The 23,061-nt window shown below is 44.0% G+C and overlaps 2 protein-coding genes across 2 annotated transcripts in view; both read right to left on the reverse strand.

Annotated features, from left to right (window-relative positions):
- Polr2B (RNA polymerase II subunit RpII140) overlaps positions 1–5,847 on the reverse strand; it is a 30,646-nt gene extending 24,799 nt beyond the window's left edge. Inside the window, exons 1-4 of the mRNA XM_037416420.2 lie at positions 5,764–5,847; positions 3,112–3,335; positions 1,898–2,010; positions 1,291–1,510 (exon numbers count right to left, since the gene is read on the reverse strand). Coding sequence (XP_037272317.2) covers positions 1,291–1,510; positions 1,898–2,010; positions 3,112–3,335; positions 5,764–5,782 — 576 coding nt within the window. The 5' untranslated portion in view covers positions 5,783–5,847. The remainder of the gene's footprint in view (positions 1–1,290; positions 1,511–1,897; positions 2,011–3,111; positions 3,336–5,763) is intronic.
- Positions 5,848–7,858: 2,011 nt separating this feature from the next.
- On the reverse strand, positions 7,859–22,798 carry LOC119164274 (uncharacterized). Its single transcript, XM_037416421.2, has 4 exons — positions 22,612–22,798; positions 11,399–11,576; positions 9,978–10,119; positions 7,859–8,383 (listed from the first exon to the last, which is right to left on the reverse strand). Exons 1-4 carry the CDS (start codon positions 22,700–22,702, stop codon positions 8,288–8,290), a joined length of 507 nt encoding a protein of 168 aa, XP_037272318.2. The 5' UTR covers positions 22,703–22,798; the 3' UTR covers positions 7,859–8,287.
- Between the last annotated feature and the right edge of the window lie 263 nt (positions 22,799–23,061).

Raw genomic sequence — 23,061 nt, forward strand, 5'->3', positions numbered from 1 at the left:
ACCGCCTAAACTCAAAGAGACAGCGTCGCACACGGCGCCCTCGAAGCCTCGGGGACTGCGAGTTGAGAGCGAGCGCTCGTTAGTGTGGGAGGATGTGCGCTAGGTAGGCCTGCGCCCCTCGAGCCAGCGTTGTAGCCAGTCTTTCCTCCGCAGTTACATGCGCGGATGTGCCCTTTTTCCTTTCAAACTAAAAACTACATTTGCTTTGGCAGCGCCACTAATCAGTTGCTATAGATGCCTCTGAACTACACTTCGTTGAAGATGACACCAGGTAATGCTACTAGAAAGAAAGATTCTAGCTTCGTGTTCTTCTATCTCCGATTATAATGAAGTAAATGAAGACTAGCCTTGCAATCGATACACTGTTAAGAATACACCCTTATAACAACTTTTCGGGTATAACAAACTTATTTTTGTGCTTCATTAAAATGAAGTCTGAGTGCATATAAAACTATTGATCAGCTTCTAACCAAATCAAACCACTCCAGCTGTTACAGGTTTGCCAATACGACCTGAAAATAGTGATATTGTAAAGGGGTATTAAAAAAGAATGCTGGTGTTCCACTTTGTACACAGATGCATGTTCTCCCTCCCTCATCCTTTGGCATGCTTGGCGTCTCGAGCCTCTCCCACAGACTTAGAAGCAGCACGCTCTCTCATATGCTTTCTGTTGATTCCACAACATAACACCCGTGTGGCAGAATAGGATCGCAGTAATATTAATATCTAAGGCATTACGTCCCAAAAACACGCTATGACTATGAAGGATGGTGCAGAGGAGGACTCGGCAAATTTTGACTATCTGGTGTTCTTCATTGTGCACGCACGGTACACGTGCGTCTACAGATTCCCCCCCCCCCCCCCCCCCACCGAAATGCACCTTCCATGGCCAGGATCGATCTCGTGACCTTCACATGAGCCGCCAACCACTATAACCCTGAAAGTACAGAGATGACTACTACACTATATTTTCATTCTTACTATCCCCATGATAGATGTCGCAATAAAACACAACAACATCATCCTTTGCCACAGCATATTTTCAAGAGAAAGAGTATGAAGTTGGGCATGTTGGTAATGCTGAACTGATCACGTAGACCAAAAATTTTAAACCGGACAAAAGAAGGGATTACGACGACGAGCGCTCGTCTACATCCCTTCTCTTGTCCTGCGTCAAATTTTTACACTAGGCAATGCTATTCGAGGGCAAGTTTCACACAAACAGAAAAAAATGTATAGTTGTAAAAATTTATAATTATAAATGCCCATCAAAGTGATCTTTTGGCTCACCTTCTCAGAGCCGTTGATGATGAAGTAGCCCCCAGGATCAAGAGGGCACTCATTTAGTTCACTCAAGTCACGGTCAGTAAGGTTGTTGAGAAGGCAGTACGTGGAGCGAAGCATTATGGGAATCTTGCCAATGAAGGTCTTCTGGTGCTGCGTCTCCACAGCTTCCTCATTTTCTTTCAAGACCGTTTTGGTGATATCCACGTAAAGTGGGGCCGAGTACCTGCAGATAAAGATCATTTATTGCTTATCAAAAAATGACAAAAGTGAGGCCTCTTCGATTAAAAGCAAGCACTTGCTTCCCCGTTTTCGTTCAAATGCCTAAAATTCGAGGGATTCAAAAGGTACCACTGACTGAAAATACTTTTAAAACATTCAGAAAATTCCCAAAAATCTTTGCTGTAGCATTAACTAATTGCTCCCAATGTCATGGTTCAGGAGAGCTGCGATTTTGGAAGAAATGATCATCTGTTTAAAATATTTGTCATGGTCATAGTTTTAAAATATTTGTTTTTGTAGTGTGACAGGAGGCAGGTAAGAATGACATTTCATTCAGCTAATGTCATTTGTTCTAAGTGACGTTAGATTCGCTGAGTGGTCTTGTACTCACGTCAGGTTACGCAGCCTAGCCTCGTTTGGCATCATGGGACTGGGTGCTCCATCCTTTTCCCAGTGGGTTGGCTTGGAGAGGTAGATCTGTTCAAACTTCAATAAATAGCGAGGCTGCAAAAAAAAAATCACCACTGTTTTAAATACACTAAACTAGCTGCAAAACCTGCCATGTGCAGGCAGAGACAAAGTAATACAGGATGTGCGAAAGCGTGCCAAGGTGTGTTCTTGAGTCTCCTGACTAACAAATGCTTGGTGTCAAGATGCAGCATCGTGCGGCTTGATAATCAAATGCTCGCGGGTCAGCTGACGCTTCAGTTGTTGCAAAACTGCCAAGATGGGGTGCCCACTGAGTTGATATTATCCCATTCCCCGAGTTTTTTAGGTTTCGGACATGCAACTGATCAAAGCCATTTCGGCACGGCTTCCGGATCGGCTAAAACTGCCTTTTGGAGCTGCGAACAAGCCTTATAGAGCCGTTACTAGTTCCACACTTTCTTATAGAAACGTTTGTTTCTAAGATGAAGTGGTGCTTCCGTATCATGGTTAATGAAATGGATAGCATGCATACACGAATGCACATATCCTAATGAAATTACAGAAGATGAAGCTAAATTCTGCTCGTCTTCTTGTGTCTAACTCTCAGTTTCTTCAGCCCCGTGAAGGTTGGTCACTGCATATTTTCCCGCAATGCAGTATAAATTTTCAATGACATGAGGCTTTCTCCTATGCTATAGTTACGTAAGAAAGTTCAAGCTACATAAATATTCCGTGCAACCTTTTTCAATTTACGAAAAACAAGAACTATGCTGATTACATTTGGTTTGTGCTTACAGTACAACCTAGGTGCAATGGAAACTAAAAGAACATAAGAAAATATAGAAGAGACTTGAGACACAGTAGCGCTTCTCTGTCCTGTTTATGCGCACATGAAGTTTCCATCACGTCTTGACAACATGCCCTAGCATGCCTTAGAAAATGTAGTCTTATGCTTTGCAGTGAAATGAATCCTATCATGCTTCATAGATAGAATATTTAGACCTTTTTTTTTTGTATGCAGTTTGGCATTAGAGTTCACAGAGAGCAGTTTATCAATCTAAACCAAGTCATTGTTCCTCTTTAGTGTCCCTTTATTATTCACCAAAGTTCCCACTGTCGCGTCTGACCCACTAAATATTGCTGCATTTTTATAGGTGACCAAAAGCAGCGCATTACCGGATTCTCTATTTCCCCCGAAGTGTGCTGCGCTTCAGCTTGCAGGTCAATCTGTGGTGTGTCTTCCACAATGCGTTGGACAGACATCTGGATGAATTCGTCGAATGAATCCAGCTGCTGTCGCACCAGGCCTTTCTCATCAAAATAGGCACTGATGACAATCCAGCAGGCCTCCTGCCAAAGGTCAGGTGTGATCTCCTCCGACTCATCTTCGCCAAAGCCATCTGCGAACGAAAACAAAACAGGATTAAAGATGCATAAATTAAAGCGATACTGACACAAACATTTTGACCTCGCGCTTTTTTGCCACAATGGGTTTCTGGTGTCCTGTTAGTCATAACATGACACATAATTTTATGCAGTGCATGAAAGATAATTAATTATAGGCTGGTTATTGCCAACAACTTTCAGTTTCGGTTTCAAAAATTACAAGCCACCGCGCGCAACTATCGACCATGTCAGCACACAAAACTGACGAGCTTCTGCGCGGTTCGCATCAGAAAGTTCTTTCGAACAGGAAACAAGGCAGGATTGCCATCTAACACAAAATTTTCAGCTCTTGCGCCGGAGCCACGGTCTTACAAGTAGCTGCTGAGTAATAGTCCCCTGGAACAAACGCAACGGGAAAAAAAAAAATCGCGGCTATCAAGTCGTCACAACTTGCCCCAGCGAGCTCAAATGAAGGAAGTAGGGCGTCCCCATTTGAGGGTGTCAATAGCGTGATAGGGTCTATCGCCCGTGCAAATTTCAAGATTAATTTAAAATATCTTCCAAGCTATATTTGCTGTTGATATTTTGCAGATGAAATACACATGTTCACGGGAATTGATCTTGCAGGCTATTTCGCCAGGGAAATTTTGCGTCAATACACCATCAAGCTTCAAAAAGAAAAAAAAAAGAAAGAAAATCACTTTAACAGCAGTTCCCTTCAAATCAATGTGAGATGTTAATAAACTAGTAAACAAACCCGCAGTCGAAAATCTGTGATGAACTAACTGCACGCTGGTACAACGTGACCATGCTGTTGCATTAACTTCGTGAGCATCAAATCGAGAGCATCAAAAGGAGACCTCTCCACTAGATGCAGGTCAGCATTGAGAGTAGCCACACACGACTCAATGGCGAGATCAATGGAAATGTATGCAAACTGGAAGACGACGTCAATTGAAACCATCATCTCGTCTTCTTGAGGACCCAGCACAAGGTGAGACATAAGCCCCTATAATTTTATTTTCTCACGTGCTGCAATTTGCTGACATGCTTCAGGTAGCACACTGCCAAATGGGAGGCCTGCAAATCGGCTAACCCCCGCTTTTTATGGTTGTGGCTACCAAATCAGATGAGGTAAAGCCTAGATACAACTCAAAAAGCCGTAGAGGGGAAACGTGGATGAATAATAGCCAGCTGTGTTTAGTATATTTCGAGAAGAGTTTCACAAGCGCGCTTGCGTTTCGTACTTGTCGAAATGCTGGCAGGGCTTTCGAACCCGCGACCACGGGCTCTGCAGTAAACCGTTGCATTGCGCGGCCTTTCTGACATCGGGTTAAGTGCCATTTTTTAAATTGCTAGCTGTTTCAAGGCAATAGTACATGTTAATGTAACCTGCCTTTGGTCCTATGGACAGAATGTAGGCACGGGCAGCACCAGGATTTTTTTCAACTGGGGGGGGGGGGGGGGGGAGCAGGTAACTCATGCTTACTGTTTTGGCCATGTCTGCTCCTGGGGGGACAGGTGAAAATTTCAGGGGGGGGGGGGGGGGGCTCCAACTCACTGCTAGGGTTCGATGAAGACAGTCGGGAGGGGGGGGGGGGGGTACGTACAATAACATTTCGCGTGACGGCGAGCCAGCAAAATCAGTTGTCTTCATTGTGATTTCTTGCGGTCAAATTCCAGTGTTTATATCTCGGACGTCAAAAGCACAACGTCAGCTGACTACGTGCAGGTCGCAGCACTTTCTTTTGCCGGAGAACGTACTCGTAGAAGTTGTCCCACTTCACTCGGAAGTTCAGCTGAATCGTCCGAAGCTTCGCACAGCCACCGCTCGCCGCTGCGACAATGCTTCGAAAGTGCCATTCGTGCGAAGTACGTGTGCCGTAGGTGTGAACACGGGTTGTAGGCCATGCGTAGGATCACACGGAAATTTCGAACTAGACGATACGGAACGAATCCAGGAAATGCAGCCATCTCGACAGGCACGGCGCCGGACTCGGAACGCTCTACCAACAATAGGAACTTTGCCGCAAAATCCGGGACGGTTGGTAACCATGCTAGAATACGATATTTCGCATCATCGTGAGAAATGTGGAAGCACACCACACGCGTTCCATTTCGAAGGCTTGTCAGCGAAGCACATCGCCACTGACATCTATTGTTTCCTAGTTTACACAACCCTCACAGAATAGATGAAAATCACAAATCTACTAAAGCCGGCCCAGACGACGCGCTTACGGCGTACTACGTTCAAAGTGCGTATATTTCTTGTGAAGTGTCACATAGCTACCATAACATTGCTGCAACACCGGCGAGTCCGGCGATCTCTCGAATTTGGCGTACATAAAAAGAATCCCCTTGCCATCAACTTCGTTTGTTGCCGACCCTTAAGCACGCTGCTACTAGAAAAAATACAAAACATTTCGTTTAAAAGATACTTACCTTCTTCGGCTTCATACATCTCTTACGACGCTGTATGCAAATCGACAGAACGCAAAACCAGTGTTGCCGACATGCAAAACTGCTTTTCTCTTAAACATAGCGTGTAAACGTTTAATTTCTTTACATTTGTAATGCATGTAAAAACATTTAGTGCTTTCATTTATTATAATAGTTTGAAATAATGAAGTAGAAATGTAGTTTAAGTAGCTTAACTAGAGCTGTAACGCGTAAAACTTGCATTGAAGTTTCCCCTAATGTGGCGCAGCGGTTCATCGCACCGGGCGCCATTTTTGAGTTTGTTCCGCAGTAGTATTCTAGTGCACCATAGCAGTAGTCGACGCGTGCTTGCCAGCGGGTTTATGTGATGGGTGTTATGTGGCGTTCACTGACCTTCAGGTTAGTGAACGCCACATAACACCTATCAGTGCGTGAGAAAACTGACCTTGGATCCGTGTTCTCGTGTGTTGCATGTACGCCGTTTATAAAAATTGACCTCCTTTTGAGTATAAGTGACCGGGTGGCAGCGTGTTGCTGGTTCGTGTTGACAACTTAACGAACGCAACCCTTCCTTTCGTTTTCTGACCACACGCGCAACGGATACACCACCAATGTGGCTACACGTGTGGGTACCACAGGCGGTACACAGATAGTACACCGTGCGCGTACCATCGACTCTCTGGTTCACAAGACAAACATCCTGTTGAGGAAGCAGTTAAACGGCTACAAATCCTCGGAGACAGGTAATTATGTCACCAGCCGTCTCGTGAAGAAACCACCGATGAAGTTTCCTGTCAATAAAAGTTTCGCACACCAACTGACAATTTTTAATTGGATCCCATTGGAAATTTCCTATTGCACTTAATTAGACATTTCCGATTGTGTTTTGGGACACCAGATGGAAAATTCCAATGGGTATAGTGGGTCATCCCGTTAGATTTCAATGGGCAGGCCTGGCCAACATAACCACTTGAAAACCAATATTAATATCCAAATGAATTGACCAATTAGACTAGCGTTGGAAGTAAAATAGATTCAAATAAATTTATCGATCGTGCTGATGGGTCTAACCAACTCAAACAGTCAGAATCATTCAATGTAATCCAAGTGGTTTGACCGATTAGGCAGATTGGTCAGGCAAATCTCTCCAAATGGAAACACCGTGTAGCTCTGGAATAAGAGTCTCGCCTGCTAATATCAATGGAGATGCATCAAAATTAAGGAACCATATTGTTGGATTACATGAACTTAGCATTAGTAAAGGCTACCGCAAAATGAAAACTATTTCTTCACATATGTCATGTCCATCTCCTAAACATAACCTCGCTTAACATGCCAGTAATTTCACCCTAGTAAGTTGTACCAGGTCCCAAGAACAATGGAGTCGTTCTTGTGGCTGACTTTAAAATGAACATATGAAATAAATGACACCTTTTGTAGACCTTTATAAAAGATAAAGATTTTTTATTTCAGGAGTAATGGTGTAATTGCAAACATGTTTCTATGAACTATTTTCTTGTTTTACAGCTTTCCTCATTTCTTCAATGTCCATTTGAAAGCAATTAGCAATCAAAGTCCAACTGGAAGTGATTGGTTGGCTAAAAACTCTATACACCATATTTGGTGCAAATGGTTCTTAGACCATTCCCATTTGAAAATTTCATGACGTCGAGAACACTGTCATAATGGACAAAAACGCTGGATATTTTATAACAGTCAGAACACAGTCACCTCGTCACCCTTAAATCAACTCATCATGAACACATCAAAGGTGTGACACGTCCTGATGACGAGGTATGATGATTTTCTGACCAAGTGTCCTATACTTAGGTACTCATGAAAGATCAGATATGTCCATCTGTCGACGTGAAGTTGTCCGTATGTCAAAGGCAATATTATTCGGTGGTAAATATCGAGCTTAATCGAAATGTGGAGGCACGAAGTAACGAGGACAAGAAAAAACAGCACTGATGCCAGTTGGTAGTTCAATAGTAATAATAATAAAAAACACCAGCAGAGCTTAGTCATTTTATGGGCCTTTAAAAGATGACCTTGTTTTCAGTGCACTTATTCACCAAGAGAACGTCCAAGAAATTGGTTGTGCTTGAGTTAAGTACTTTATTACACCATGACATTGTATTTTTAACAATCGCATCTTTATTTGTGCAACTCAAGATATACACGACGTGTTTTAACGAGTACAAGTACAAACGAAAACGTCGATTTCGCCTAATATATCTGTATTCAAATAAGCGAAGATATCTCAAAGTTATTGATCGCTCATTATGGTAACAGGTGACTTCATTATTTTCCGCATTGCGTCAATGCGTTCGAGAACAGAACGTCCATCTACTCCCATAGCAAGTTCTTTCGCCACGTTCTTATACATTTTTTAGCACAAATGGTTGGAAGACGGCCCTGCCGAACCTTGACGGTTTATCCACGATTTTCTCGGAATTTATGCCTGTTTATCTTTGACTTCTCCCTACATCCGTATCTATTTCTCTCAAGCTCTTGCTACGTTCTCTCAAGCTCCTGCTATGTCGACCTTGAAGGACTGGCATCCAACCGTCTTGCCGCCGTTGGTGACGTTAAGCCGCACAGTTAAAGTCGTGGGAAGTTTCTGCAAAAGCAAGAGAGAAAACAAATAAGCATCGCATTCTCTTACCGCCTGCTCTCCTATACTATCAAGTACAATCAAGCACCACTGTTTAGAAGGGCACAGCAAATTGATTCTACGGATAACGACAACGTCGCGGAAGGGCCAAGTGAGGCGAAGTTATAATCTCTTATGTAGCTCAGAAGCTTGTTAGTGTCGCAAAATGGGAGGTTGTCAGTCTCCTTTTCGTCACTGTGTACAAGCTTTGAGAGATAGAGAAAGAATATAAGAGAGGTAGGTTAGTTAACTAGACTCCTTCCAGTTTTCTGCCCTACACGGGGAAAGAGGGAGTTTTCTCGTGAGTAAACGAGGTAAATATAAAAGAATACACAGCACGATGTTGACTTTTTCATTTTCCTATGGTGTTTTTATGCATCCTGATGCGTGCGCCGTGTGAAGCGCCATCTATAGAGGGGGGGGGGGACTTGCAGTGACTATCGAAAAGACCATGGTTAGAGCACCAACAGGGGGGGGGGGGACGTTTGTGATGCAACATATATGCTATAAAAGATTCACGAGCAGGTAATACGGTTATTCGCGCACAGGGACACCCCTACCACGTCGTTTTTACATTCGCACAGCTTGTGTGGCATGAAAGCCACCATGGTTGAGTGCCGGTATTTTCAAAAGCGTCACTCATGACGTCACATGCGAGCTGTCCACATTCAGTTACAACTTCAGTAACAAATGTCTGCTCCATCCCCCAGAGTCACGGCGCGCGAGCCGTTCTCCTGAGAAAGGACTAAACCTTGTAAGCCAGTGACAGAAACGTATGCCCGCTGGGAAAGTCAATGACTGAAATATATACTCGAAAAGTGTTTGACATCGTGAATATATGAGTCCTGTTAGGCGCAGTAATCATGCAAGTCGTGCCTGTCTAAAGGTGGTCCAACAGGGTCGCAGAATTACTACTGATGAACAGTAGAGGGATAATCAGGTTGGAGACAGCAGTGGGCGAGAGTACTGCTCAGCATAGATCCATAGGAACAGTTCTGGGCAATCCAAGTTAACGGGACGAGGACGCCGCCAGGGCACATGGACTCCTGGTTGGCGCCTTGGCTTGGGATCCACTCCACCGAAGCCACCGGTTTTTGACAATAAAGTGTATTCCTCCTCCTCCACTGTGGGCGGATGTGTCATTTTTAAATGCGGAGCCTTTCTTAGTCGCGCCGTCCACACCACCACTACGCATGCTAAGCTTGTCTCGTGCCTCATCTTGTCTCCCTCGAACGCGGTCAATCAAGGATGTCTTTGCGGGCCTCTCCCCCATACTCCTCTCCCTCGAACGCGGGTAGTGTGTATATAAGCGGTGGAGCGCGCATTCGGAATTCAGTCAAGGGCGTCTTTACTCGACTTTCGCTTGACTCGAGTCGACGCGACATTCACGCGATAACCCCACCACTCTGCGACGCATTTACTCGAGTTCCCCCCGTGGGGAGATGCGGGCGCCATTTGTATTCTTATAATATGTAGAGTGTCCCCGGGTGTAGTCGTACGAACGCTGAATTTCACTGTATTAGTTTCTCAACGTAACTACAGAAAAGCGCCCAGTACTTACACCAATGAAAGTCCCCAGGAGGGACGGCAACGGGACGTCAACGGTCTTTTGAAGCGCAGTTGCTGGAACGGGGCACTTGTTGCCCCACGACTCACCGAGAGTCTGCTCAACTATATTACTTTTCCCGCAGAGGTTGTACGTGCTGAAAAGGACACATACATGCAGACACTCAGAATCAGTTTTACGCAGTACAGTTTATCAAAACGTAGATAAATTGGGGAGCAACAGTAAGTGAGCGTAACATATTTGCAATGTGTTAAGCTGATTCTTTCAAGTAATAATAGAGAGTGGAACTTGTGTGGACAGAATAGTCAGATTTTTGTACTTGAGAGGGAGGATGCTCAGAAAACCTTCATGCATAATCATAGGGTATACGTGCACACTAATAACTCTAGGAATAATGTACAGTAGTACGATGTGGTCTCTACCGAACAAAGAGCCGATATTAATAAACATTCGTTTCACAACACTTTGTATATTATCTTCGTCATCATACTGTGTCGGTCAAGATCTTCAATGTAAACGCAAATACGAAATGGGAACCTATCTCAAACAGTTTCAATTATATTCAAGCTTTCTAGGCAGTGTGAAAAGCCTGCATTTGTAATTTCTAAGTCATGGAACATGCATTCCTCAAAATTTCAGACTTAATATTAGCAAAGAAGCAGCGATGGCATAGTGGTTAGAGCATCCGCCTCGCATGCAAAAGGTCCGTGGTTCAAATCCCGGTGCCGCGCAGTTCTTAACCAGATAAAAAAATCCGCGTGGTGATGGAACTGCATTACGAGGCCTGGGGTGCGGCCTCACCGGTAACCACCGCCGGGAACGCACTCCCTCACCAGAGAAGGATTGGCCACCCTGGTGCAGTATCTGGCCACTACCTCACACATGCATATCTGTTGTAACGCAGAAACCTAAATGTGACTTCCTAAACCAGTGTTCTAAACCTCACGAAGGTGAACATGCGACGTAAGCTGGCAAACTCGCGTCTACTGTGCCGGCTACTTCTTCCCCTTCATAGACATTGTGGGGCGTATTTTAAGAGTGATATATACAATTACTGGTACAAACCCAGGAAACGTCTTCCTCGGTGGTCCAGCGGTCATGGAGCTCAAATGCGAACCCGAAGGTCTTGCCGCCTGCCCTGGCTTCTTAGTTTCTATTGGGAGTTGGTGTGCACCACACCGGAAAGGAGAGATGGCAGAAAAAAATGGCGGCTATGCAGCGCCCTCTAGTAGATGTGTACAGACTCAAAATCGGACTGGTTCGCACCTGTTACGGTGACGAGGTATTTTTCTGCTTCGGATCGCGTAATTTTATCTTAACGGGCCTCCACGACATCGTGATAAATATAACCTTGAATACGTTGTGCGCAGGCTCATCGCATTTTCTGCGTGTGAAACCGTTTTACGCTATCTTACCATGAGCCGATGTAGAGCAAGCAGACGACTTCCCGGCCATCCTTTTTTGTGAGTGTCACTTGTAGCTTGGGATTAGATTCAAGTGGCTCGTTGATCGTAATTGAGAAGTTTACCGTCATCTTCTGGTTAAGCTTGGCGTTTCGTATCGAGACGTCGCTGAGCATAACTTTCTCCGAACCTGCAGGAATGCAAGAAAAAAAAAAGGAAAGGCTTCCAAGTCACAGCTTCAATTCAATTGCACAGGTACACGGAACTCTAGTATGCTTGAAAAACATTTTCATTTTTACCTTATAGCCTTCATACGCTATACCAGTTCGATAACTCTCAGTGTTATATATTGCCTAGCATAAGCGTGAGGTTGAAGGACATCATCAAAAACTTCCTGAATTGTAACAGAAAGCATAACAATATGGTGTTCATTGTCATAGCAAGGCCACCACACGTGAAAGATGTGACATCGAAGTGCATGTCAACACGTATGCCCAACAGAACAGGTCACTGAACGTGAATGCTGGTGAAATGAGATGTTTTCTCGGCGTTTCACTTCTCAATGGCTATGTACGAGTTCTGATGCATCTAACGTTGTGGGGAAACGATTCTCACCATGAACACCATAATTCTCTCAATCACCGACTGGATAAAAATATTTTAATGTACTGCACTGCCATTCGAGGAAAAAAATGGAAGTCCTCACTTCTAACAAATATTCTTGATGCATGTGCGAACAATGCATTCTAATTCTGCAGAAAAGGAACTGACAAAACGGAGCTTCTCCCATTTCGCAGGACAGAAGTTTAGAAAGCCCCCCCCCCCCTCCAAGGTATAGAAAAAATGGCCAACTTTGTTGTTTTCTTTGAAAAAGTTTAACCTCCCTCGTGAAAAAGAAACAGCGTGGAAAACGAGAGACCAGACGAAGAAGAACACAAAAGAGCGCCTGCGTGACACGGACCCTCCTACTTGATTCTCCTGATTAAACAGATTATCTATTTGAATAATCACAACACATGCTTCTAAGAGATTGTTCGTTCCATAACGCGGATAATGTTGAAGTCAGCTCACAGATCTAAAGTCTGTGGTAAAAATATTTTGCACGCCCAAAACCATGCATCGCGTAGAGGGAAGGAGCTGATCCAGCGGACGGACACATTGAGCAGCCTGACGAGGATTGAGCAGCCTAACGCAATGCGAAGGTGCATAGAGAGTGGTTCCTGTTCGAAATATCCTTTAATGCGCTGAATGATGATAACCCGCATGAAGCTGACGCATAGGTATGGCATAGTATGTTCTCATTGAAGTGCAAACAACGCACCATGAAATATTTGTGTATGGTACGGAACTTCCTGGTTAAGCAAGTACTCCGAAAGAGCAATGGCTTAGTTCTTCGTTTCTGACACCATCTGCTGCAGTTCTATCTTAATTAGTGGTTATATAGGAAAACTTAAGATACCATCACTTGTTAAAGCTTGCGCACAGGAAGTATCTACAACATATATCCACAATTTAACCACTAGCATATTCTCACAGGAATTGCTTGAATCATGACTCTTGAACTTCTTTTACGCAATTTCCATTGCGTGTTTTTTTTTTTCATTTGTCTCGACGAATGGAAGAAACGGACACGGTGCTTGGTGGACGATTGGGCCAGTTGGTGCTACATGATCTGAGTACTACGCGGTAGAAAACACGGACGGGAAAAAGACGCTTGTCCTTGTCCTTTTCCCGTCCGTGTTTTCTACCCCGTAGTACCCTTAGAACGGTGCTTGGACTGCATATATAAGTGTTGCCTGCATTCCTGCCTTTCATCTTAACTTCTCGCTCAGTTTAGTCTCCTTTTTAAATTACATGATCCAACCGACCCGACAAACCTTAACGCTGTCCATGTGCCTTCATCTCCTGATATAGGTGATTATTGCGACGGTAATCTCTCCACGCGCTCTGCAAGAAACAAAACTGTCAGATGAGGTGATATGATGTAATCTGGCTTTTCATTGAGCGGCCACAAGTTCAGCTGAATAAACAGTTTGATCTTTGAACTACAGTCTGCTCCTTTCGTCGACGTCACAACCACGTGACATATTAGATGCTTAAAATAAGTATGGTTTGTCTTCTTTGCAGCTGATGTTGAATTCCAATGGCAGATCGCGAGCGCTGGACCGGATTGCGAATGGAGCGCACAGATCCGAGCGGGATCGTTCTCGCCAAATCTGTGATTAGACGCGCGCGTCTGGACGGGAGCTGTTGGTTGATTGATATGTGGGGTTTAACGTCCCAAAACCACCATATGATTATGAGAGACGCCGTAGTGGAGGGCTCCGGAAATTTTGACCACCTGTGGTTCTTTAACGTGCACCCAAATTTGAGCACACGGGCCTACAACATTTCCACCTCCATGGGAGCTGTTGGTGAGCGGGAATCTATAACGAGGGAGCCCGAGATGGTGCGAGGGATTACGAAGCGTTTTGCGGACGTCCACGGGTGATTTATTGATAGGCGGGTGCACAGGATGTGTCACTTGAACTTCCGGTCAAACCCGCTGATTTCGGCGGAGCAAGAATTCTTGCTTCACGGAGCAATCCGTGATCTGCGGTTGCTCTCAATCAGCCAGTGGAATGTTATTGCTCCCCTCAGAGCAGAAAAACTTGATCTGGATCTGCCATTGGAATTCAACATTAATTTTAAAAAGCGTCAAGTCTCGAGTACGACCAGATGACAACGCGGTAAATAAAAGGGGCGAGGGGGAAGACCTCCCCCCCTCATTTTTTTAACTGGGCCTTCCACACTGTTAATCCAGCCTTGAGTAGTGATAGCGTGCACGAAGAACTATGGCTTCAATTCATTGCGTCGGCGACGCTGTCCGTGTCTGCTGGAAGAGCAAAGTTGACTTCAACGACCTCACCACATAGTGGTTCCTCAAGAGAAGCACAGAGAGTGCGCTGCTCATTGCCACAGCAAGACCACCACGTGTTGTGAAAAATGTGACATCGCATCGATCGATCGATCAATATGTGGAGTTTAACGTCCCAAAACCACCATATGATTATGAGAGGTGCCGTAGTGGAGGGCTCCGGAAATTTCGACCACCTGGGGTCCTTTAAAGTACACCCGAATCTGAGAACACGGGCCTACAACATTTTCGCCTCCATCGAAAATGCAGCCGCCGCAGCTGGGATTCGATCCCTTGACCTGCGGGTATGTAACATCGAAGTGCATGTCAAATGCTTCCATTTATATCATTCAAGTGGTGCATATACCCCGTGTCCTACATGTAGGATGGCTCCAAAACTGTTGTTCTAAAGAGTTTTTTTTAAATAGAAGTCTTATTCTCTCTTCTGAAGTCGTGGAAGCAATCATTTCACTGTGGGTCTTGCGGCGGCACGATGTGCACTTGGTTCAAGCTTGTCCGCTCTGTATTACACATTTGCTCAGATTTGGGCACACGTTAAAGAGCTCCACGTGGTCGAAATTTCCGGAGCCCTTCACTACAGCGTCTTTCACAATCGAATACGATGGTTTTTTGGGACGTTAAACCCCACATATCAACAATCAAATCAGTCTTATGCAGATTGCCGCTTGCACCGAATCCAGTAGCCTTCGGGAATCCGCTTCTGCGCGTGATCGTGAATCGACATCCTTGTAAGCAGCTGGCCGTTCCCCCCTAGTACAAGATTCGCATCACATATGAACTGAGTCACCTGACTTGCGTGACTCGGACTTTTCGGAGCTCATCTGCGCATCATGTGCTACTTCAGCGTCACCAGCTGGCCGCTTCAGGCCTGGCGTAAAGGCGACAACGAATGCTGAGCGCTTCAGTGGGTCTTGTGGCGGCACGGTGTGCACTTGGTTCAAGCTTGTCGGCGCTGTCCTACAGGTAGGACCAAAATACGACTTCCATTGCTATAGGAATGGCGATCGATGTCTAGTACTGCTGCCTGACCCACTGATAACGTCGTTATCGTTTTTCTTTGTCAGTAGAATTTTGTTTTTATCATCCGGCGATGTTGAGAGCAATCCTGGTCCTGGCGAGTTAAACTAAAGACAGCCGCAGCTGCTCGAGGGACAAGAAACAAAACCTTGTTCTGGGCTATCCAAGTTCGCTTCCATTGAAGTAAGTAGGCTTGAGGACTGGGTATTTCAAACCAAGGCAGCAATACCACGTATCCAGCAACTTGAAAAAGGACAACCGTTCTGACGAACTTGAAAACAGGTCCCGTAAAAATAACATTATTGTCAACGGTCTGCCTGAACACCCTTCTGAGTCTCCCGGGCCACTGCTTGATTTATTCACGGGCCTAATGTCTGATAGGCTTGGTCTTGAATGTACCGCCATCGAACGATGTCGCAGGCATAGAGAACGTAGAGGTGGAAAACCCAACCTTGCTATACTTAAATTTTTAGATTACAGATCCAAACTTGTCATTTGAAAAATTGCCAGAAAGCTGAAAAAAAAAACCACAACAAATATATGTGAATGAGCACTTCTCGGAGCGCGCTAGAAGGTTACGCAGCGCCCTTCGGAAACTTTCAGCTAACCAAAGAAAAAAACTCCGCCATCTCTAGTTTGCAGCAGCATTCTCTGCTGATCAATAACGCACGTTATGTGTTGAACGAAGCGGGCGACTCTACCATTCAAGACAAGAAGCAACCTTCTCAGCCTCCTGGAACTTGACTCCGCTCTGATAACGTTTCGTTAGGAAATGTGCGTGCCCTTAGCATTCTTAACAATATTCAAGACTTCCATCGCTTTGTTGCATGCTATCATCCTCCTGTATTATGCATAACAGAAACTTGGCCTAATGACATATCATGAACCCAAAAATCTTACTACGAGGTTACAGTGTTCTGGGAAAAGATAGATTTGGCCACGTGGTGCTGTAGCTGCGCTCTTTGTAAAAAAAATAAAATAAAGACATTTAATTTATTGTACTTACACATGTAACCAACTGCGAATCTATTTGGTGTGAAATTAGGATTTCTGATTCACCTGATGCTGGTTTTCGCATCTTTTCTAATCCGACGGATTATATATAGCCAAACAAAATTTAAATAGTTTCAAAATGTAAATCACTGGGGACTTCAATACATCGCCATAGACTGGAAGACAATATCAGCACTAGGCCAAAACAAGGTCACCTGTGACTACTTAATTAGCTTAACTATTTCTTTTGACCTGCCGCTAATTATTTATTCTGCAACCCGCAAAAGATACGATTCTTGATTTTGTTATCAATAATGAACATCAAAAAATATGGTTATCATTGTGAGATTGTCGAAGGCCCGTGGGATCACAAAGGTGTCGTAGTTGATTTTAACTTAGCCACTGTATTAGTTCATTTACACCAGACTGTTGTGAACTACGAGTTTCTGATGATAACTCCACAATCGAGATACTTGCATCCTCTTTTGATGAGTTTTTAAAAAGAGCCAGCCGTTACCATGTCGATGTAGTAGTGAACAGCTTTAGTGGCATTACTGGCCGATGTATTGTAATTACATTTCAACAAAGCGTATAAAACGCAATGCCAAGCATCCTTGGTACACTCCCGGCATTATATATCTGATTCGTCGTATCGGGCATCTTCGCAAACAGCCCAAATCTTCCGATCCAACGAAATCCTCTCTGTTACCTAAACTGAAAAGTAGTTTCAAATCTATTTTTTTAAAGTGCGATAAGTTTGTATTTTAACAATACTTTGTCGTCGTTCATAAAAGGCAAGCCTTCAGAGTTTCGGAAAGCCATTGATTCCTCAGATCAGAGCTGTCCTTCCTCATTTATTATTTCCGATAAACCATGCTCTGATAATCTTATAATTTCTGACGTTTCGTTTAATGAATTTCATTTCTGAATTTCATTTAATGACTAATTTAAACTAGTGTTCACATGTGATGATGGGCGCAGCCCCACATTTTTCACTAATTACCAACACCTTTCCCAACCATGCTAATTACTACTGCGGGCGTTCGTAACCCTATACTCAAAATTGATTCAACGAAAAGTGCAGGGCCAGGTGGTATACCTACTTTGTGTTTGAAACGCGATTCTGAATGGACCTCTCGGCGTTTATTAGCAATTTTTTTCAGTTCTGTTGAGTCATCTACTGTTTTGTTGCTCTGTAAGTGCGCCAAGGTCGTTCACATACACAGAGATGGCAATAAACACGTTGTAAACTACTGGAATACATCTTCCCTAATTATATCAAGTAATTGTCTGAATAAAATATTCTCTCACACGCTCAACAAGACTTTCGTTCTGTGTTTTCGATGGTAGCATAATTACTGGAATTCTCCAACGATATTGCATCCACACCTAATGCCAGAGGACAGACTGATGCCATTTTCATTGACTACAGGAAAGCCTTTGATGCAGTATGTCAAAATGAGCTTCTCATTAAACTCAAGGACTTAATTCAAGACCCTAAACTGCATACAGGACTATCTGTATACAGGACTATCTGTATCTGTGCAGGCGGTATACAGGACTATCTGAGCTCAGGATCGCAACTGGTTGCATTGATTGTGCTCACTCATCTCGCATCATTGTTACATCCGGTGTTCCACAAGGATCTGTACTGGGTCCATTACTCCTTATCATCTATATAAACGACGCGGTTAAAGTAACTAATGGGGCTTCTGTTGAATTGAGACTTTACGCCGATTACTGTGTCGTATATTCTGTAGCACCTGGCACTCAAGATCAGTCGCAGTTATATAAAGTTTTTGACCATTTTCGTGAGGGGTGTGAGACATGGCAGATGCCCCTGAATTTCAAAAAATAAAAAACTGTCTTAAACAAGCTCGTAAGTGTAGACACTTTCCAATACCTCGGTGTTATTTTCCCTCCTGACATAAAATGGCATGCTCACATTCAGTATATAACAAATCAGGCGTTAAGAAATCAATTGATACACAACACCGGCCTAACGGCGCACATTTAGTAAACACACTCGCAAAAATATTATGCCTTAAAGACAGGTCTGTCGCAATTAAAAAAAAAGCTGGGTAACCCAAAGAGAAACCTTAAAGATGCAACAAGGAAATATAAACTAGCAGCATACATATCAATAATAAAGCCTCTTCATGGGTGTGCGTATGTCGTGGGGGCACCGCATCATGCCAATAATATAAATATGGTTCATTCTACTTAAAAAAGCCATCAGATTTGTATGTAAGCATTATGATCACCATTTTTCGCCAACGTGGTATGATAATTAAATGCACCTAGAAGTTTGCCTCTTCGACACGCTTTTGAATGTCTTGTCCTGTTGCATAAGATATCTCACGGGGAAACTCTTATCGATGCACCCATGGCCTTTACTAACCACCCTTCTCGGATCACAAGGAGAAATCGCCACATAGCTCCTTTGAAGTCGTCTATTGATTGCTTTAGGTTTTCCATTTTTCATCACACTATTGATATTTAGAATGGCCTTCCGGGCTCCCTGTGTGAGCTGTGAAACGATCAATTTGTTCAGGAATCGCTAAAATTTTTTTTCACTGAGCAGCTTTGTATACTTTACTGATGTAATGTTCATTCCATGGGTATACTCGTTTTTGTTTATATTTTACTTTATCTTGCGTTTGCACTCATTCCTGCGATATCTTACTGTGCAAGATGGCAGTATAAATAAGTAAGTAAATAAATAAATAAATAAATAAATAATGTTTCGGAAAATGAGTTGCTTTCGTTAGTTACCTTAAGTTCAGGCATATGTGAATTAATTTGGCTGCGACGTTGGTGGGTCCCGAAAATTTCCGCCAACTGATTTTTTAAGTGAACTTAAATTTATGCACATGTGCCTCTAGCATTTCATGCTATCGAAATTCTGCCGCCGCTGCCAGGATTCGCTCCCGCAACGTTCGGGTCTGCAATCAAACACCATAAACTCTACACCACCTTGGTGGCTTAACATATGAAACCAGCCTAAACAGATTGAATTCATTGCCGCCTTCCATAAATAGGTGATACGAGAGCAAGAGAAATGTTGCAGTTCGCTCCTACATTACCTGAAGCCTCAAAACACACACACACACACACACACACACACACACACACACACACACACACACACACACACACACACACACACACACACACACACACGCACACGCACACGCACGCACGCACGCACGCACACACACGCACACACACACACACACACACACACACACACACACACACACACACACACACACACACACACAGACAGACAGACAGACAGACAGACAGCACGAGGGTAAGTACAAGAAGGAACGTCAGCTGTTGAACCACCTCCTAAGCGTGTTCAAAGTTCCCCTGTGAAAATCTCTGTAGCGTGACGGACCCGTCGTGACGGACAGGGCACCGTAACACGTTGCTAACGCCACTTGAGGATTCATCGAAGTGAGACGGGCGCCTGTCTGTCCCTTTCCTCCCGTCATTTTTATGTTCCTAGCTTTGCGCCAGTTACGAAACGTTCATCAAACTAAGCCACCAACTTGTCCAAAAAACAAGTTCTTCTAAACCACTGGATCAAATTTATCTTTCTATCTCGGGTCTGTGTTATGACAACGGAAGCCTGGCAGATTTAACGTGCCGTCATGACCCCGGAAACACCTGACAAGCTGACCCAGCCGGCTGCAACTGTCAAGCACGTGCACGCCAATGCTCCTGCACACATGTGCAGCAGCATTAGCGTGTATACCAAAGGAGGTTACGTGGGCTGGGGTGTAATGGATGTGGAGCGCCAACACTCTCGCCTACAGTAATTTCAGTACTCGACATGGCATTAGCGTTTAGTGGTAAATATATCGCCCTGTTAGCTTTGACTGTTTAGGTTAGATTCCAGGATAGATCGTCAGCATGTTCCACGAAGGCGACATCCATATACATACATGGAATTATATATTTTTGCACGTGAAAGAAGTCCACGCGTTATGAACTTATTCGAAGTCTCATCCCACCACGGCGTCTCCTAATCATGTCTTAGACACAGGATGTACTTTTCATTTAAGTCGTGGACTGAAGAGAATACCAAGTATTAAGCTCACATCAAAACTGCTTGGTGAACGCAAAGTGTGGTATTGGGCTAGTCGGATCTGCAGGATTAAAATACGATGCTACAGCTACAGGAACATAAGAAGTTAAAGAAGACACACGTTGCGCAGTAGACACAAGCACAATCTTGTCCGCTTCATATCGTGTGTACTCCCCAAATTCGTATGCCCCGGTAACTGTAGCGCCGTATTTTAATGAATATATACTCTTTATTCACCTCACTCTCAAAACTCGTGATAGTGAAAGAGAGCTTAATGAAATCAACAAACAATGTTTTCAAATGAATATTTTTGCGGTATACATTGACCGAAGACCAAACAGATACGATGGTTGGGGGACTACCCATACATAGTTAAAGATCACATTTCTATGTAAAAGTGCAAAACTATGGATTATCCTAAAGGTCTTATGATTTTTAACGGTGGATGGCCTTCACATAGACAGTGAGCCGTACTTAATACAATACTTCTGAGGCTACGACGATGGTTATTAAAATTTTACAGTATTAACCCTTCGCAACAGCGAACCGAGAGCTGTACGACATATTATCCTGCCACTTGCATATGAACATATCTTGCCACGTTCGTTTCCTCAAGTTTTGTTGTCGCTCCGTTACATGTGCACTGTACGCAATTCCCAGCGCAAACCGCGCCTGGCGTGTTTGAGAAGCTTCGGGACTGTAGAAGATCAGTTCGTTAAGATTACTCCCACTCCGCGAACTATATAGATTATTCTGGAACCTACGTGGCCGCTAGCGATAACGGTAGAATACTCAATAGCACACGTATAAATGCCGGCACACTTCACCGCTTGTCAGTTGATCGACGGCCGACGCTTTGTTCACCGCTATGCATCGGTGTCAGTTTGTATCGCTGTAATCTTTCTTTTCGTTTGTTGGCTGCAAGTTCAGCCGAAATAAACAGTTTCGTCTTCGATACATAAACTTCTCCTTTCGTCCACGTCGCGACCCCGCGACAATATTAAAAAGTTTCCACTAGGTGGGGTGAGTCAGACCGATTCGATCATGAAAAGAAGCGGAATGTCCATTTATTACACGAGTTCGTTTATTGCATGATTGTTATTACAAGTTCGCGGCTCACACTTTGATGGTTGCCCAGTTACCGCTGCACTGGTTACGCTAGACGCGCGTGAAAACAGGTTGTCTAATCAAATCAGTCTATATATCTTGGTACTCGTGGCATCTGGTCATTTCTTGTAGACGATAAACGATCGAAACGAAAACAATTAGCTTCTGGTGGTTTTTTTAATTCATATTTGAATTTCCACCATCTTATTGATGGGGCCGAGGACTTAAATTTGGTCTCATCACTATATATAAGCGTTCTAGAGTTCTTGAGGGTTCCACAGTTTTGTGAGGTGACATCGTCAGTGACTTTAACACACAATATTGATTGATTTGTAGGGTTTAACGTCCCAAAACCACCATATGATTATGAGAGACGCCGTAGTGGAGGGCTCCGGAAATTTCGACCACCTGGGGTTCTTTAACGTGCACCCAAATCTGAGCACACGGGCCTACAACATTTCCGCCTCCATCGGAAATGCAGCCGCCGCAGAACACACAATATAATACGTGACTGTGTGGTGAAACACCCTATACCCAAACACTTAGTCTTTGGCCTCCTTTGAAAGTGTACCTGTATTTTTTTCAATTTGACTAAGTCAAAGCGAGTTTCCACGGGCGAAACGTTCAGTGTCGTAATATATTTGACATTTGTTCTGGTTTGCTATTTCACGCTGTTTACTGCTTAATTTTGGTTTGTGAAAGTTTTTCGGTTGCGGACGTTAGAACAGTAGAGTGCTCGAGGTGCCATGTGAACATGTGTTAATTACGGCATAATTTTTCACGTAATTAACCTTCGTATTGTAACAGGGAGTATAATGGTCGGCCGCTGACCCCTATATACGACGTCTGCTCCATCCCCATCTTAGCGGTTACGTCACAGATGAGAATAAATCCTTCAAGCACCTGTGCTGCACAATTTTAGCTCACCTTGAAGAACCCCATGTGGTCTAAATTAGATAAATGCCTCATTTCCGGGGCCTGTGATAGACAGAGTAACATTGGGATGCTCAACCGCATAACCTATAAGTCCAGCATTACTTTGTCCGAGACAGAAGTCAGTCTAGGTCGAAGAGACACAGTAAAATTTGCACTTACTTGAGCATGACTTAAGAGTGGGTGTTTGCACAGAAGCTCGTGCAAGGGGGGGATATGTAGTGATCGCTACTAGTAACAACGCAGAAAGCATCTTTCCACTCGTGCACGCGTTAACGTGTCATGCCGGGAAAGAATGTGGAGGCGAGAATTCGCAGAGCGCTTAACGGCGGTGGTTGCCTCTATATGCAGGTGTCATCACAGCGCAGGTTGCACGGCAAAACGAAAAAAAAAATAAAACATTAAACGCGCAATCAGCGGCGCCGAGCTTACGCTAAGCATAGCCGTATATCTATTTAGCTGCTTGCTCAGGCTGACGTGGCATTTTCTGGGCTTAGACTGCGCAGATGCTTTATTAATTTAGCCTAAAGGCGCAAAACGGCATTACGTGATAGCGGCGGTGCTCTCAATTAAACAAATAATACGCGCTAAAGCAGAAATAATGGAAAAGTG

Source organism: Rhipicephalus microplus, chromosome 8 (genome assembly GCF_043290135.1).
Source record: "Rhipicephalus microplus isolate Deutch F79 chromosome 8, USDA_Rmic, whole genome shotgun sequence".
NCBI classification, from domain to species: Eukaryota; Metazoa; Arthropoda; class Arachnida; order Ixodida; family Ixodidae; genus Rhipicephalus; species Rhipicephalus microplus.

Bases quoted from the DNA above. Each gene is read 5' to 3' on its own strand.
- LOC119164274 (XM_037416421.2), bottom strand. From the start codon at position 22,702: ATGCTTTCTGCGTTGTTACTAGTAGCGATCACTACATATCCCCCCCTT. The intron at 11,577-22,611 runs GTAAGTGCAAAT...GCATTCCTGCAG, and splicing joins CACTCTTAAGTCATGCTCAA to GTTCGGAGAAAGTTATGCTC. The intron at 8,384-9,977 runs GTAAGTACTGGG...TTGCTTTTGCAG, and splicing joins TCCTGGGGACTTTCATTGGT to AAACTTCCCACGACTTTAAC.